Source organism: Dama dama, chromosome 22 (genome assembly GCF_033118175.1).
Source record: "Dama dama isolate Ldn47 chromosome 22, ASM3311817v1, whole genome shotgun sequence".
NCBI lineage: Eukaryota > Metazoa > Chordata > Mammalia > Artiodactyla > Cervidae > Dama > Dama dama.
The window spans coordinates 5420859-5436583 of NC_083702.1; the positions used below are offsets into that span (position 1 = coordinate 5420859).

At 54.9% G+C, this 15725-nt stretch overlaps 1 protein-coding gene across 1 annotated transcript in view; it reads right to left on the minus strand.

Annotated features, from left to right (window-relative positions):
• Positions 1-759: 759 nt before the first annotated feature.
• PARVG (parvin gamma) overlaps positions 760-15725 on the minus strand; it is a 30417-nt gene continuing 15451 nt past the window's right edge. Inside the window, exons 10-14 of the mRNA XM_061124362.1 lie at positions 12940-12998; positions 12636-12704; positions 9691-9792; positions 2791-2863; positions 760-2336 (exon numbers count right to left, since the gene is read on the minus strand). Coding sequence (XP_060980345.1) covers positions 2227-2336; positions 2791-2863; positions 9691-9792; positions 12636-12704; positions 12940-12998 — 413 coding nt within the window. The 3' untranslated portion in view covers positions 760-2226. The remainder of the gene's footprint in view (positions 2337-2790; positions 2864-9690; positions 9793-12635; positions 12705-12939; positions 12999-15725) is intronic.

The following is a 15725-nucleotide window of genomic DNA, read 5'->3' on the forward strand; positions in this document are numbered from 1 at the left end:
TTTATGCCTTTGCTGGCGATGGACATTCGGGTTCTTCCCAGTCTTTGGTTTTTATGAATAGTATTGCTATTCATGTCTAAGTCTTTGTGTAGACATATGTTCTCATTTTTCTTGGATAAATACCTAGCAGTGAAATGGCTAGGTCGTATGGTGAGTGTATGTGTTACTTTATAAGAAACTGCCAAACTGTTCTCTCAAGTAAACGTACCACTTTGCATCCCACCAGCAACATATGAGGACGCTAATTGCACTACACCCTTGTCAACACTTGCTATTGTCAGTGTTTCCAATGTAGCGTGTAGTGGAATCTCGTGGTTTTATTTCTCTGACGAGTAACGGTACTGAGAATCTGTTAGTCAGCTCTGGCTGCTATGATAAAATACATAGACTGGCCAGCTTTTAAAAACAGACAGTTAGGACGTCCCTGGTGGTGCAGGGGATAAGAATCTGCCTGCCAGTGCAGGAGACACAGATTCAATCCCTGGTCCGGGAGAATCCCACATGCCACAGAGCAACTAAACCCATGCACCGCACCACAACTTCTGAGCCGGGGAACCACAGCTACTGAGCCTGCGTGCAGCAGCTGCTGATGCCTGTATGTCCCAGAGCCCACGCTCCACAACAAGAGAAGTCAGTGTATGGAGAAGCCTGCACGCCGCAAGGAGAGCGTAGCCCCTGCTTGCTGCAACGAGAGCAAGCCCATGCACAGCAACAAAGACCCAGAACAGCCAAAACTAACTAACCAAATAAATAAAAGTATTAAAAAAGAAAAACCAAAACGCAGACTTTTATTTATCACAGTTCTGACACCTGGGAAGTCCAGAATGGAGGTCCCCGCTGATTCGATACCTGGTGAGGGCCCCTCTTCCTGGTTTGCAGACGGCCACCTTCTTGCTACGTCCTCACAGGGCAGAGACCGGTCTGATCTCTCTTTTCTTCTAAGGATGCTAATCCCATCACACAGCCCCACCCTCATCCTAATTACCTGTGAGTTGGAGGGGAGCAGGTGGATGGGGGTGGGGTGGAGGTAAGACCACCCTGAGACTATCTCACACTCAGACACCAGCTCCAAGGGCTCGTGGTGTCAGTCACTCCCCATACAGAGCACATCCTCCGAGCTCCACTCGATGGTCGGGCAAAGAGGGCCTGGCCCACGTCAGCCCCTTGCCCCAAAGACAGCCCCTCCCCAGATCCAAGGCTGTCAAACGGTGACAACTTCAGACCTAGTGGGCTCCGTCCTTTACAGAGACCCAGAGCTGGGAGGGCAGGGGAGGAGCCCAGGGCCAGCCGGATCCAGCCCCCCGGCCCTGCCCACCGACCCTCACTCCCACCCGCGGAGCCTCCTCCAGGTTTGTTCCCATCCGCTGTCAGCTCCAGGAACCCCTGTTCCATCCTGCTACAGGGGCTTCTGCTTCGAGAAACATAGACAGCAAGTGCCGAGTCTCCTTGGAGAGAGTGATAGGGCAGCTCCCTGGGGACAGACAGGGAGTCCATCTGACCTGCTAACCAGCCACGAGGGCCTCTTCTCTGTGACTTTCAGGTGAAACTCACCATCGTGGCTGTGGGGTGGGCCTGGGCCTTGGCTCCTCTGGCAAGTAACTGAACTGACTTTCCTGAGGGCCTGGTTTCGGAGCCACGTGGGACTCCAGCCTCTGGAGGGTGATCCTGGGCCCGTCACCCCCACATGAGAGGCAGGTGGACACCAGTAACTGAGTGCGGCAGGCGGGTCCCTGCTGTCAGGTCAGCACTGATGGCTGAGGGCCCCCCTACTCCAGGGTCAGCCCCTCAGCCCCCCTGAAGGTCAGTACCGCCAGGCCCCTTGCAGCTGCCTCGGCGGTGGCCCCGGCAGCCAGCTCCTGAACCCCTGGGGGCCTGCCCCGCGGGGCGGGAGCCTGCATTGGGGCTCAGCTCATATCCATGCATATTTAAGGGGGACCTTCCCAGGACACTGGCAGGCTCCCCACATCCCTCCCAGAGATCCATTTGTTAAAATAAACCAAGCGAGATCAGAGGTTAGCTCAGCACGAAACCACGCCTAATTGGGTTCAAAGATATTCAGAAGGATGGAAACAGGAGACAGAGGCGGGGCGGGCATGCCACAGACGCACAGAACAAGATTGGGAGGCCCAGGGCTGGCTGGACCACAAGGAGCCCCCGCGCGGCCCAGGGCGCTCCGGCTGGGCCTGGCAGGCAGGCCGTGAGGAACAGCTTTGGGGGCTGTGACGATTAATTTGGGGACCTCTGGGGCACCCCATCTGTGCTTTCTTTCAGCTTGTGCTTGCGAAACAGGCTGTAGAGGACCCGCAACGTGCTCTTGGCATCCTTGTTCACGATGTCTGTGGGTCGGGAGAGAGCAGCGCAGCGGTCAGACCCAGGAGGGGTGAACAACCGTCCAAGTTTGCCTTGGACCGAGGGGTTTCCTGGGACACGAACCCTCAGGGCTAAACCTGGCAGAACTCCCGGCAAACCAGGACAGTTGGTCAAGCAAGCCCTGAGTTCCAGGACCAGTCACAGGGAACTGCCAATGCCTCCTCCCCTGCACCCTCTTGGCGGGCCCCCAACACAGCACCTTCTCCAGGCCTCGGCTCTCTGGACAGTCCATCCCCAGGGACCTTGGTCCCCCATTTCCTCTCCCTAGGACCGTCCTCCACTGGGGTGGGTGGGAGCCATGGGCACGGTGCCCCCTCATAGGAAAACTCAGCAAACACAAGGCAAGAGGCTGCACCCACACGCCACCCCGCTCGGGGGCCCCGGCCCAAGGCTGCCTGCCGACGAGAGCCCTGCACTCACCTTCGGGGTTGACGGGGTAGCTGAGGAGGCCTTCTTCCTTCAGCAGCTCCAGGGCCAGGGTGACGTTGTGCAGCTACAATGACAAGACCCCATCAATGTCGGCAAGATGATTCATCATGCAGCCAGGAGGCCACCTCTAGGGGGAAAGGCAGTCCCCAAGGAAGGCACCCGGCCAGGCATCAGGGAAGGCTTCCTGGTGGAGGTGACACCTGGGAGTGAGTCCTGCCTAGTGAGGGGACTTAGCCAGGGGCGGAAGCATCCCATCTTTCCTGATGCAGCCCTGGAACCTGTGAGCAATCGAGACTCCCTCATAAATAGCTTAGTTCTGTGGGTAAAGCGTCGGTGAGGAGACCGCGGCTCAGAGTGGCCACGGGCCCATTTGAACTCACAAGACAGAAAGTGCTGGAGTCAGGTCTGTCTCTCTCTGACGCCTGCAAAGCATCTGGGGCTGGAGGAGCCCATCCCAGTCCCAAAGCCCACTTCAACCAAGCTGGGCGGTTCCCATGGCAACCTAGCCAGGGGCGGATAAGCAATGCCCACTCAAGGGTGCTGCCCTGCCTAGCCTGCTCCCAGTCCCCTCCTGGTGGGTCTGGGTAGATCTGGGTTGGACATCTGTGCACCAGCCCGCACCAGGTCACAGGTTGGACAAGGCACGTGTCCTGCCTGGGCCTTGTCCCCCCATCCATACAAGGGGAATAGCGCATCTCCCAGTGGCCTCTTCAAGTGGCCGTGTGGACCAGTGTGATGGTGGACTCAGAACTGGGACCTCGAGGCAAGGTGTGAAGGTGGAATAATGAAGGCAGAGCTGGGGCCTCCCTGCACGTTTCCGCTGCCCCGGCTCCTACGAGGGCTGGGAAGTGGGCTGTGTGGGAGGCCAGGAGCCCCTGATAAAGACTCTCTCAGAGAGGGCGGGGGCAGGCCATAGTCCTGGTCCAAGGACGCAGGGCAGGGGCCGGGGGGAGCATCTTCAGCCCTCCCCAAGGACTCCCGCCGCATCCCAGGCAAGGGGTGCAGTCCTCCATGGCATCTGGCTCCCCGGAGGCTGTGTGGGGACCACAGGGATCCAGGAGCAGAGTGAGCAAGGTCCTTCTCCACAGGGGAGAGTTGAAGGAGCATCAGATGGACAGAGCCGGGACTTCTCTGATGGCACTGGCTAAGACCCCATGCTCCCAATGCAGGGGGCAGGGGTTCAATCCCTGATCAAGCAACTAGACCCCACATGCCACAACTAAGAGTTTGCATGCTGCAACTAAAGATTCCGCATGCTGCAGCTAAGACCTGTCACAACCTACACAAATAAATTATTTTTTAAAAATGGACAGAGCAGCAGAGCTGGGTCCAAGACGCAACAGAGAGAGTGGTGGTAGCTGGGTCACCGGCCCATCAGGAAGAAGAGACCAAGGCTGTCGCGGGTGCCGATGTTCCCCAACAGGTAGGTCACACCTCTGGGGATGTGCAGACTGGAGGAAGCAAACCTCGGAGTGAGTGAATCGGCCTCCAGGGCCGTCCTGGCCCGTGTCCCCAGGTCTTCCCCCAGACTGGAGAATTCTGGAAAATGTGGGTAGCTACTGTTGCTACTCTTTTCATTCTCATCAGGAGCACCATTCAGAAGATGCACGGAAGGTAAATATCAGAGTGACGGCAGGACACGGGGCTGGGCTCTCCCGCCGCTCAGCCCAGCCTTTGATGTGCTCACCTCCAAGCCTGTGTCTCCACAGTGTGGTCCAAGGGGCAGAAGGGAAAAGGGGTCTGTGACCAAATGGCTTCAGGAAATGTTGGCTTCCATAAAGTTGTATGGAAATCCTCCACTGCAGGACTTCTCAGTGCCTTGAGTGTGTCACAATGTATCCTGAGCTTTTGGGACTAGGCATGCTTCCCCAAGTGATTTCACCACAGGATCCATTCGTCACGGAGCAGCTCATGGGACCAGTTTCTCAGGAACACTTCATTCACTTACTTTAAATATTTATTGTCATTTGTTTATTTGTCTTAGTTGCAGCTCGTGGGATCTTAGATCTTCGTTGCGGAATGTGGGTTCTTTCAGTTGCAGCCTGTGTGACCTTTAGTTGTGGCAGGCAAACTCTTACTTGCGGCATGTGAGATCTTAGCTCCCTGACGAGAGATCAAACCCAGGACCTCTACATTGGGAGCACAGAGTCTTAGCCACCGATCCACCAGGGAAGTCCCTAACAAATATTTATCGATCATCTGCTATGTGCTGGCCATGTAACTGGGGCAAAACCCAGATCCGCTGCCTGCCCCTGTGGAATTCATGCTGAGTATCACCGCTGTCGACCCTAGAACAACGATCGCTCAAGCTTCTACGGGCCAACCAGGAGTAGCCCCAGGCTCCAGCCCCACCCCACCAGGCTGTACCCAAAGCATTAGTTTTCTTGTGTGCACAGTTTGAGATGATGAAAGGAAAACGACCATGTTCCGCGGAGCTGAGAGAAGGTCACAACCCAGAAAGAAGCATTCAAATCGTTCAAGGGAGAAGTAATTTCACGTGGGAGGAAGCTGAAGGTTCCTGGCCCCGGTGTTTTCATTTCTGCAGAGCCAAGGATCACCTCGCTCCTCCAACCCTACTCCACTTCCAGCACCAAATGGCAACCTCACATCCACACCACTGGCAGAGAAGGTCTGATAACGAGAAATTCAATTTCCAGAAGCCACAATTCCTCGGGTGTCCCACCTCCGGAAAGGGCTGTTGTTCCACCCTTTCCAGTTAATGACCTCGTCAGCAATTTTGTTACCCATTCCTGCAGCTGAGGTTTCTTACAATAGCCCATAAAATTGCATTCTTGGGCCTGAGCTGAGAGGCTGCTTTTTTTCCCTCCAAAGAATGTGGCTCATCTTCAAAACTTGGTTCTGAAATCAGTGGAGTCGGCAGGCTGGCTACACGCGGGGGCCTTGGAAGGCAGGACATTTGTCCCTGGCTTGTAGCTGGGGATTAGGAGGTGAGCAAAATACTGGATGCCGGCATTGATGTCTGGTGAAGCCCTGACCCCCGAGTGACAAAGAGGGGACCCCTGTGCTCTTTTGGGTCCCAGTTCTGAGCCCCTGGTCCCATGGGGATCTGCATGTGACCCACCCCACCGGCTCCATCCTCTTAACCTTCCCTCACTGATCACACATGGGCATCCTGACTTCTGGATAAAAGTCAGCACCACGGTCTCAGCCTCGCTCTGACCCACCTAAGCCCTTGCTCTGACCCTGCAACTTGGGGTGAGCCTCGTTCTTGGTCTTTAAAGGACTCACCCTGCCTCCGTCTCCCACGGGGCTCACCTTGGCTCCCCAGGAAGGACATGAGGCTGTAGTTCCCACTTTTGTAGATGGATGAGCCTGGTTGCCATTCTACCCTCAACGCTAACTGGCTTACTTGCCCTGTCTGAAGTCAGTTTCCTTGGAGAAAAACAGGAATGGGAATAGTTCCTATTCAGAGGCCCGAAGCAGGGAGGAATTGCAATCACCTCCCTGGCTCCTGTCTCGTGTCCTCTCGGCCCCGCACATGCAGGGGCCTCTGCACGGAGGCCACAGGGCCTTCTCTGGCCAAGAGGGGGAGAAGGAAGTGACAATACGCCAGGTCTGAGCCTGCACCCCGTGTGTCCTGCTGCATCTCTGGGTCCCCTGCCATTGCCGTAAGAAAACCATGCCATGCTCACTGCTGGTCCCAGGAGGAGACACAGAGCTAGACTGCCCCAGTGACCCCCGCCTAGACAGCCTGACACCCAGCCCATCCCAGGAGAGCGATGGAGCCTGGCCACACCTAGAGCAGCCAAACCCAGACGACCTGCAGACCCACCAGAAGGAGGGATTGCAGTTTGCACTGGGTATTTGGGTTGTTTGTTACACAGCATCTTCACAGCAATGGCTGACTAATACAGTGCCCAGAGAAGGGTAAGAATCCAGCAAGTGCCGACCACTGTTTCTACCACAGCTTCCAACACTGCGCTGCTCCAGCCTGCTTGCTCTTCAGCCAATATCCCAGCTCTGGGGAATCTGAGCCCCACATCACTCTTCCAGTCAAGAGCACCCCTGCCTCCTGAGAGGGTGGGGACGACTCCCACAAAGATGGCCAAAGGAAGAACATGGGCTGAGGGTCAAGACGTCAGCCCCAGTTCCAGCTGAGCAGCCCTGGGCACGTCCCATAGCCTCCGGGGCCTCAGTTTTCCCTTCTGTAAAATGGAAATACAACCCTGCCCTGCACCCCACCCCCCAGGAACGTGAAGTGAGAGAGAAACTGGGGCCTGGTGAGGCCAGACTCAGGTAGGAACTCCCTGCGAACATGAGGGGAGCTGTGGTTCAGGGCCCGAGAGGGGGCCCAGGAGCTCAGAGGGGATGAGAAGGTGGTCGGAGCCAACACCCAGCTAAGGGAGCCGGAGCAAAGAAGGAGGAAGGCGGGGCTGGGGGCACACTGCAGATGGCAGAGGCCCAGGTGGCATGCGGACCACAGGTGGGCAGTGAGGCTGTGGCCGGGAGGCAGGCGGGCTGGGGAGGCAGGCCTGGAACATTCGACAGGGACCCTGGTGGGGGACAGGGGTCAGGCTTGCAGCCAGAAGTGGGGACAGACAGGGTTGCTGATACGTGGGAGCCAGACAGAAACCAAGCTTGGAACTGGGTCTGGGCCCAGGGCCCCCCTTCCACAACCCCCCCAGGGAAGGCCTTGAGATCTGAACCATCCTCAGGGCCACGGGGACATCAAAGGGGAGGGAAATCATTCCTTTTCCCAGAAACGCCCCATGGCTGGCACTGGGAACTGGCACCCAGCCCTGCCTGGTGTCCCCTCTCTACAGAGGGAGGATGGGTGGCCTCCTGCGCTGGGCTGCCTGCCACCCAACCAGCCAGAGGGACCCTGGTGTGGACAGAGTTCAGACAGGGCTACCCGGGGTCCTGGGCGGGATGAGGGGACAAGGGACCACAGGCCCCTGGATGCTTCCACCTTCATGATGCTCCAAACTCCTCTCTGTTATTTGTGTGGTCTGAGGGGCAGCAACCCACCCCAGTGTTCCTGCCTGGAGAATCCCATGGACCGAGGAGCCTGGCAGGCTGTTATAGTCCATGGGGTTGCAAAGAGTCAGACACATCTTAGCGACTGAGCACAAAGGCCAGCAGGGCAGGGACTGAGCCCATTTTAGCCAAGGAGCCTGAGGTGCCAGCAGTGAGCTGGTGGTGGATAGAGCACCAGAGCGGAGGCTTTCCTTCCTCTGCCAAGTCCGCCGGGACACAGAGCCCAGGACCGGAGTGAACCCTGCCCCCGGGGGCCTCGGTTTCCTCCTGTGGAGACTCGTGAGCATCCCTTCCCTTCACTAGCAGATGTCCCGCAGAGAAAGGACATTCCTGGCAGGGGAACAGACTCTGCAAAAGCCCAGAGGTGGGAGAGCTTGAGGAGCTCAAGGAACTGCAGAGGCTCCACGTGACAGGCCTGGGGGGTGGGGGAGGGAGGAGCCCATGAGGGCCCAGATGCTGGGAGCAGTCAGACTGATGCCCTGTCCCTTCCACCAGCATCAGTCTCGCCACTGTCCTTCCCCAACCCAGGCATAGACACCCCCGCCCAACCCTGCCTGGACTAATGCAGCCATCTCCCAACCAGCCCCCAGACTCCAGGGTCCACGGGGGACTTCTGACTCCCATGAGGCCAGAACCCCTGCCACCTCTGAACCTTTGATGATGCCATTCTCTCCCCTGGGGCTTCCCTCCCTAATTTAACTCTGCAAACCAAGCCCTTCAGTCAACTTCAGGGGCCACCTCTCATGCAAGGCCGCTCCTGATTCCTGCAGATCGTACTAACTACATTTACTTGCACTAAGATTCCCCACCAGCCCAACCACCATGAGCCAACACATTTCATTGCAACCCCGGAAGACCATATATCACTGAGAGCACAGTGTTTATAGACTGAGGGGTCCTCGAAAGCAGGAGCTGTGATGGATCATCTTTATGGTCCATAGGGCCTGACACCAAGCAGGACCTCAGAAAAGGAGGGATCGGGTACATGGGTGAATAGGTGGGTGGGCAGGTGGATGGATGATGGTAGATGGATGGATGAGTGGATGGATGGACAGATGGATGGATGGGTGGGTGGATGGATGATGTATGGATGGATGGAAGGATGTATAGATGAATGGGCAGGTGGATGGATGGATGGTGGATAGATGGATGTGAGTGGGTGGGTGGATGAGTGGGTGGGTGGATGATGTGTGGATGGATGATAGATGGATGGATGGATGAATGGCTGGCTGGCTGGCTGGATGGATGGATGGATGATGTGTGGATGGATGGGTGATTGATGGATGAATGAATGAATAGATGGATGTATGGATGATGTGTGGATGGATGATGATGGGTGGGCGGGTGGATGGATGGATGGGTGGATGGATGATGGATGGGTGGGTGGATGGATGATGGATGGATGGAAGGATGGATAGATGAATGGGCAGGTGGATGGATGGGTGGGTGGGTGGATGGATGGTGGATGGATGGATGGGTGGATGGATGATGCGTGGATGGATGATAGATGGATGGGTGGATGGATGGATGGATGAGTGGCTGGCTGGATAGATGGGTGGATGGATGATGTATGGATGGATGATAGATAGATGAATGGGTAGGTGGATGGATGAGTGGGTGGGTGGATGGATGATGGATGGATGGATAGGTAGATGAATGTATGGATGGATAGGTAGATGAACTGGGTGGACGAGTGAATCAGCAAGTCAATGGAAAGGTGTAAGAGTCTGTATGTGAGATTGGTGGGTGGATGGGCAGACATATGGACAACCAAAGTTTCCTTCAGCCTTTACTTCACCTGTAAGTGAATGAATGAAGACTGATCATGCCAGTTTCCTAGATCTGTGTACTCAGAGGTAGAACTGGAAAGGAAAAATCTTTGCAAAATCTTACCATTTCTGCAGGAGAGCTGGGAGTGAGATAGAATTCCTTCAAGTGCAGGAAGAAGCCTTCCAGCTGTCCAATCAGCAAGAGTAAGATGACGCCATCTGCAAACTGCAAAGGAGGGAACTGAAGACAAAGGAGGGAACCTAGAGGATCCCACTCTGCCTGTTACAGGCTGTGTGACGATAAAGGTCACACAACCTCTCTGAGCCTCGGGTTCCTTCTTGAGAAATAGGGATGACATCCTTGACCTTGCAGTGTTGTTGTAAACAGCCACAGGTATAAAGCAGTTATTGGCTGTCTAGCACAGAGCACATGCTTGATAAAACGAGCCATTTTTACCTTTTCTGTGAAAGAGCCTCAAATCATTTTTTAAACCACATACTGTTCCATGAGCTACAGAGGCTCAGGAGAAAACAGAGTTAAGTGTAAAATTATTCCATCAGGAGAAGGCAGAGAACAGCACACCGGGCTCATTTTGCTGGCTGTTACATTCGCATTTGTCTGTTCTGTCTGTATGTTCAGAGATAAAGCCATCACCCCGGCATCAGTGCATCATATGCTAATATAATCCTATTCAATCTCTTCAAAGACACAAAACACAAGATTGAATATTGGAAGTAAGTCACCGCTAGAAGTCCTTAATGGAATTGCCTCGTAATAGGTCTGTTTCCATGCTGTTATTTTGACCCCAAATCTTGCCTACTGATGTTCCCCGATAATACCACCAAAATACCAGGGACTTTAATATCCCCCTTTATGCAACAGTCTCTAAATACCATTCTCACATGTGCCATTTATTCTTCAAACACCTTTATTTTACCAAGTGAGACATAAAGATGAAACAGGTAGAATGTAAACCCAAGGCATCATCCTATTCATACCCACATAAAATACAATAAAACCACAACTATTTATTGTGTGTCCGCAGTGTGTCAGTGAAGTGAAAGTCGCTCAGTCGTGTCCGACTCTTTGTGACCCCATGGACTGTACAGTCTATGGAATCCTCCAGGCCAGAACACTGGAGTGGGGAGCCTTTCCCTTCTCCAGGGGATCTTCCCAACCCAGGGATCAAACCCAGGTCTCCCACATTGCAGGTGGATTCTTTACCAGCTGAGCCATAAGGGAAGCCCAAGAATACTGGAGTGGGTAGCCTATCCCTTCTCCAGCAGATTTTCCTGACCCAGTGATGGAACCCAGGTCTCCTGCATTGCAGGTGGATTCTTTACCAAATGCCAGGTAATACACAAAATGCCCAATGTTCACCATCTCACTTATTACTCATGGTTCTGTAAGAGAGGGATCCTTGTACCCATTTTAAAAGAAGAGGAGCGTGAGGCTCAGAGAAGTCCAGGTCCAAGGTCACACAGCTAAGGTGGAGGAGGTGTCCTCAAGCCCGGGGGCAACATGTGCCCGCCTGGCTTCAGAGTCTGCCATCTCCACCCTGCTGTGTCACCAGACCACGTCACACACAGGCTTCTCACGAGGCCACCATGCAAGGTGGTGATGGCGCACAAACCCTGGCCTCAGCAGCCTGGGTTCAAGTCCCAGGTCTACCACTTAGTCGGGCTTCCCAGGTGGCGCTAGTGGTAAACAACCCACCTGCCTAGGCAGGAGACATAAGAGACGGGTTCCATCCTGGGTTGGGAAGATCCCTTGGAGAAGGCAATGGCAACCCACTCCAGTATTCTTGCCTGGAGAGTCCCATGGACCAAGGAGCCTGGCGGACTACAGTCCATGGGGTCACAAAGAGTCAGACATGACTGAGTGACAAGCACCACTTAATCACTGTGTGACCTTGGACAAGTTCATTAACCTCTCTGGGCTTAATGTGCTTATCTGTAAAATGGGATAGTAGCAGCTCCCACCTAAGGAGGTTGTTGAGAGGAGTCAGTGAGCTGACTGGGCTTTGCAAAGGGCTTTGCTCAGAGCTGGGCACAGGGTAAGGGCTTCATCGGATTTAGCTCCAGGCACAGGACGATATCAACCCTGTTCCCCACAGGCTAATGACAGGCCGTGTCTGAGACATCAGCAGCGCTGGCTAAGCTCACCGTAAGCCACTTGGTGGCCTCGCCACCGGTCCCCCCAGACCATGTTGTGTAAACAGAAGCCGGGGGCCCGAATCCTGCACCAGCATGTCCAGTTACTGTCCCTGGGGCCCAGCAGGCTCCACTGCTGCCCTGAGGGCCTGGGCTGGCCATCGGCTTCTCTGCCCCCCACTGTGTTAAGGGAAATCAGGGGCATAGCGTTCTGGTGGGAGGCCATGGTCCACCACAGGAGGCTGACAGATCAAGACTCTATTCCTGCCCCGGGACTGTTCAGCATCGTCAGCACCGTGGACCAGGAGACTTGGGGAGCCCTCAGATATGGGTCTGTGTCAACACCTACAACCCCACCAGGCACACGTGTGTGCGTGCTAAGTCTCTTTAGTCATGTCCGACTCTTTGGGATTCCATGGACTGAAGCCCACCAGGCTCCTCTGTCCATGGAATTTTCCAGGCATGAATACTGGATTGGGTTGCCATGCCCTCCTGCAGGGGATCTTCCCGACCCAGGGATCGAACCCAGATCCTGCACTTGCAGGCAGGTTCTTAACCACTAGCACCACCAGGGAAGCCAATGCAATTAGACAGGGAACCCTCTTGTGTTTTGAGTCATAGCATTGGATCGTCCAAGATAGTTTTGGGGAAAACGAGCTGCAAGGCAGTTGTTTTACAATGAAAGTGATTAACAGCACAGACAAACCCGGAGGTCCTCACTTCACAGGACCATTGTCCTGCCCCTGATTGGCGATGCTGCCTCCATGCAACACCCCCATTGGAGAGGAGGACCCCAGGTGTCTGGGAGGCGACACACCCTGGGTCACACAGGGTGGGCCAGGCTCCCGGGTGGGCCCTGCAGAGCCCTCTCCCTGTGGCCCTTCCCGACCCCGGACCCCGCAGCCGCGTCCCTACCTGAGTGTCTAGATTCTGCACTGACAGGCCCAGGCGGTCCAACTCCTGGTTGACGAACTTCACGATGGCCTGTTGAGGGAAGAACCGAGGCCCCAGGCCCCAGCTCAGGTTCGCGACCTTCCTACTCGGGGTCACAGAAAGCCCCCCCACCACCACTGTGTGGCAACCGGCACGGCAGCTGCAGAGTGAGGGCCAGAGGGCCATATTCCTCCCCCTTTGCCCTACCCTCTCCCCCAGACCCAGGGCAGGTGGGCAGCGGGTGGGTGGGCGGCAGGAGGCACTCTTGGAACTTTGATCTCTCTACCTCTTTGACAGCGTTCACCTTCTCTGGAGCCAGCTTAAATAATTCATCAAAGACGTCCTCTGCAGACAGATCCAATAAACACCTCATTAGGATGCTATTATCTTTGTGCCAAACGGGGACTTCTTTTCCACCAAAGTTTCTCAGAAGAATCAGTCCAGAGAGAGATGTAGTTTTATCCCAGATAAGTAAGTAAGTAAGTGTTAGTTGCTCAGTCGTGTCTGACTTTGTGACCCCATGGACTGTAGCCCACCAGGCTCCTCTGACCATGGATTTTCCAGGCAAGAATGCTGGAGTGGGTATCCATTTCCTTCTCTAGGGGGTCTTCCCGACCCAGGGATCAAACCTGCGTCTCCCACATTGCAGGCAGCCTCTTTACTGTCTGAGCCATGGGCACTCTCGCGAGGTTCCTGAATGATCACCAGGTTCTTGAATTAAAGAACAGGCCTGGATAGGAGTCATTGCTCCCTGGCTGTGCAACCTGGGGGGAATTATCTGCCTTCTCTGTGCCTGAGGTTCCTCATCTGTAGAGTACAGCTGATAATACCTACTAGGTGGGGTCTTTGCAAATATCAAATCCTGGAGGAGATAACACACTTGTCACGGTGGCTGGGCACATGTGCGTGCATGCTACATCGCTTCAGTTGTGCCCGACTCTGCAACCCCATGGACTGTAGCCCGCCAGGCTCCTCTGTCCTTGGGATTCTCCAGGCATGAATACTGGTGTGAGCTGCCATGCCCTCCTCCAGGGGATCTTCCAACCCAGGGATCAAACCTGTGTCTCTTATGTCTCCTGCATTGGCAGGCGGGTTCTTTAGCACTAGTGCCACTTGGGAAGCCCAGCTGGGCACACGATAGGACTTAAATAAGTCATCGTTTCTAGCGTGGACACCACTCCAGCCCCTGGGAACTCGTCCTGCCTCCCCGCAGTTCCCTGCTCCGCCCAGCAGTCCATAGGAGCTGCCGGGTGGCTGAAGGGGGGCTGGCCCCGGACTGACTCCTGGCCCAGAGGTCTCCTCCCCAGCGTGTGTGGATTGGCAGAATAAGGGCATCCAGCCCTTGCAGAGACGCTGAACTCCCCACGGGGCACAGAAAGCCAGCACCCTCAGCAGCTGAGTCAGGCCCATGGGAGCATCTCAGCAGCTCAGGCCCCTGGTCCAGACTCAGAGGCGCCAAGTCCTCAGACTAAGGTCATTTTCCCACCAACTGCGTTCCTGCTCTTTGCAGCTAACACGCCTCCCCTGGGGAGACCGGTCCTCAAGGCACTGAATACCCACACTGAGTAGAATTTACCTCTTGATTCTGCAGCCAGCCACTGTGGCTCTGAACAGGTCACTTCACCTCTCTAAGCCCCGGTTCCCTCATTAGTGCAGGGGGGGAAGTGGCACCAGGCCGCACTCTGCAGGTTAACATGCCCCATAAACCGGCAAACAGGGTGGAAATACCACGGGTCCCTCCCAGAGCGCTTGGCCTATGGTCAGTGACACTGTGTCCCTGAAGAAGCCACTCCGATGACCCAGGCCAGAACACCACGGACAAGCTAGACACAGTGTTAGGAAGCCCTGTTCCATGTCCCTGCCCCTCATTGGGTGACCCAGCCTCATGCAGCCCCCTAACAAACACTGCTCCCTGGGAGACCCCAGGTCCTCAGGCTGCCCCTCCACATGCCCACACACAGACATCCCATCGGACCAGCCTTCCTGGCACCTCCCTTCTCCCACTCAAGCTTTCTCAGTCCTTGCTCTCAGAAGCCCCTCACAGGTCATAGTGCCTCCTCTGCAGGTGAGAACCCCCTGCCTATACAGCTCTGTTCCAAGCGGGGAAGGTTCGGGGAGGAAAAATCAAATTAAGATGGATGGATGGATGATGAATGGATGGGTTGGTGGATAGATGAATGGATGGGTGAATAGATGAGTGAATGGATGGTTGGATGGCTGGATGGATGGATGGAAGAGTGGATGGATGCATAGATGGATGGATGGATGGATGGATGATGAATGGAAGGGTTGGTGGATAGATGAATGAATGGGTGAATAGATGGATGGATGGGTGAATAGATGAGTGAATGGATGGTTGGATGAATGGATAGATGGATGCATAGATGGATGCATAGATGGATGACCAATTGCCAACTGGTCAGGCAGACTGACTAAGGAATAAATGAATGAAAGAAGGAATGGCTGGGTCAATCAGTCAATTGGTGAAGAATTCTGTCTCAAAAACAGAGGCCAAAGTAGTGAACAATCACTATTAAGCACTTTCTCTGTGCTAAGCACGTTCACAAAGAACCTTTTAACCCCAGCCACCAGCCTAAGAGGTGGGTACCATTATTAACCCCATTTTATAGATGAGGAAACTGAGGTACAGACAAGTTCAGTCACTCACCCAAGTTCACGTGGCTAATAAATGGGGGAATTGGCGTTTGAACCCAGGTTGCCTGGCCCCAGAGCCCACACACTGAACAAGTCCACAGCTGCCACCACCGATGGGAATTAAAAATCTCTCTACCCACATGAGCAGTATCACGAGAAGGAACAGCCAAATCCATGGGCAGACAGACAGAAGAGAGAAGAAAAAGATAAGAGGGCTTGAAATACACATGCACACGTGCTAAGTCGCTTCCGTCGTGCCCAACTCTTTGTGACCTGATGGACTGTAGCCCACCAGGCTCCTCTGTCCATTGGGATTCTTCAGGCCGAATACTGGAGTGAGTTGCCACGCCCTCCTCCAGGGGATCTTCCTGACCCAGAGATGGAAACTGCATCTCTTACTTCGCGGACCACAAAGGA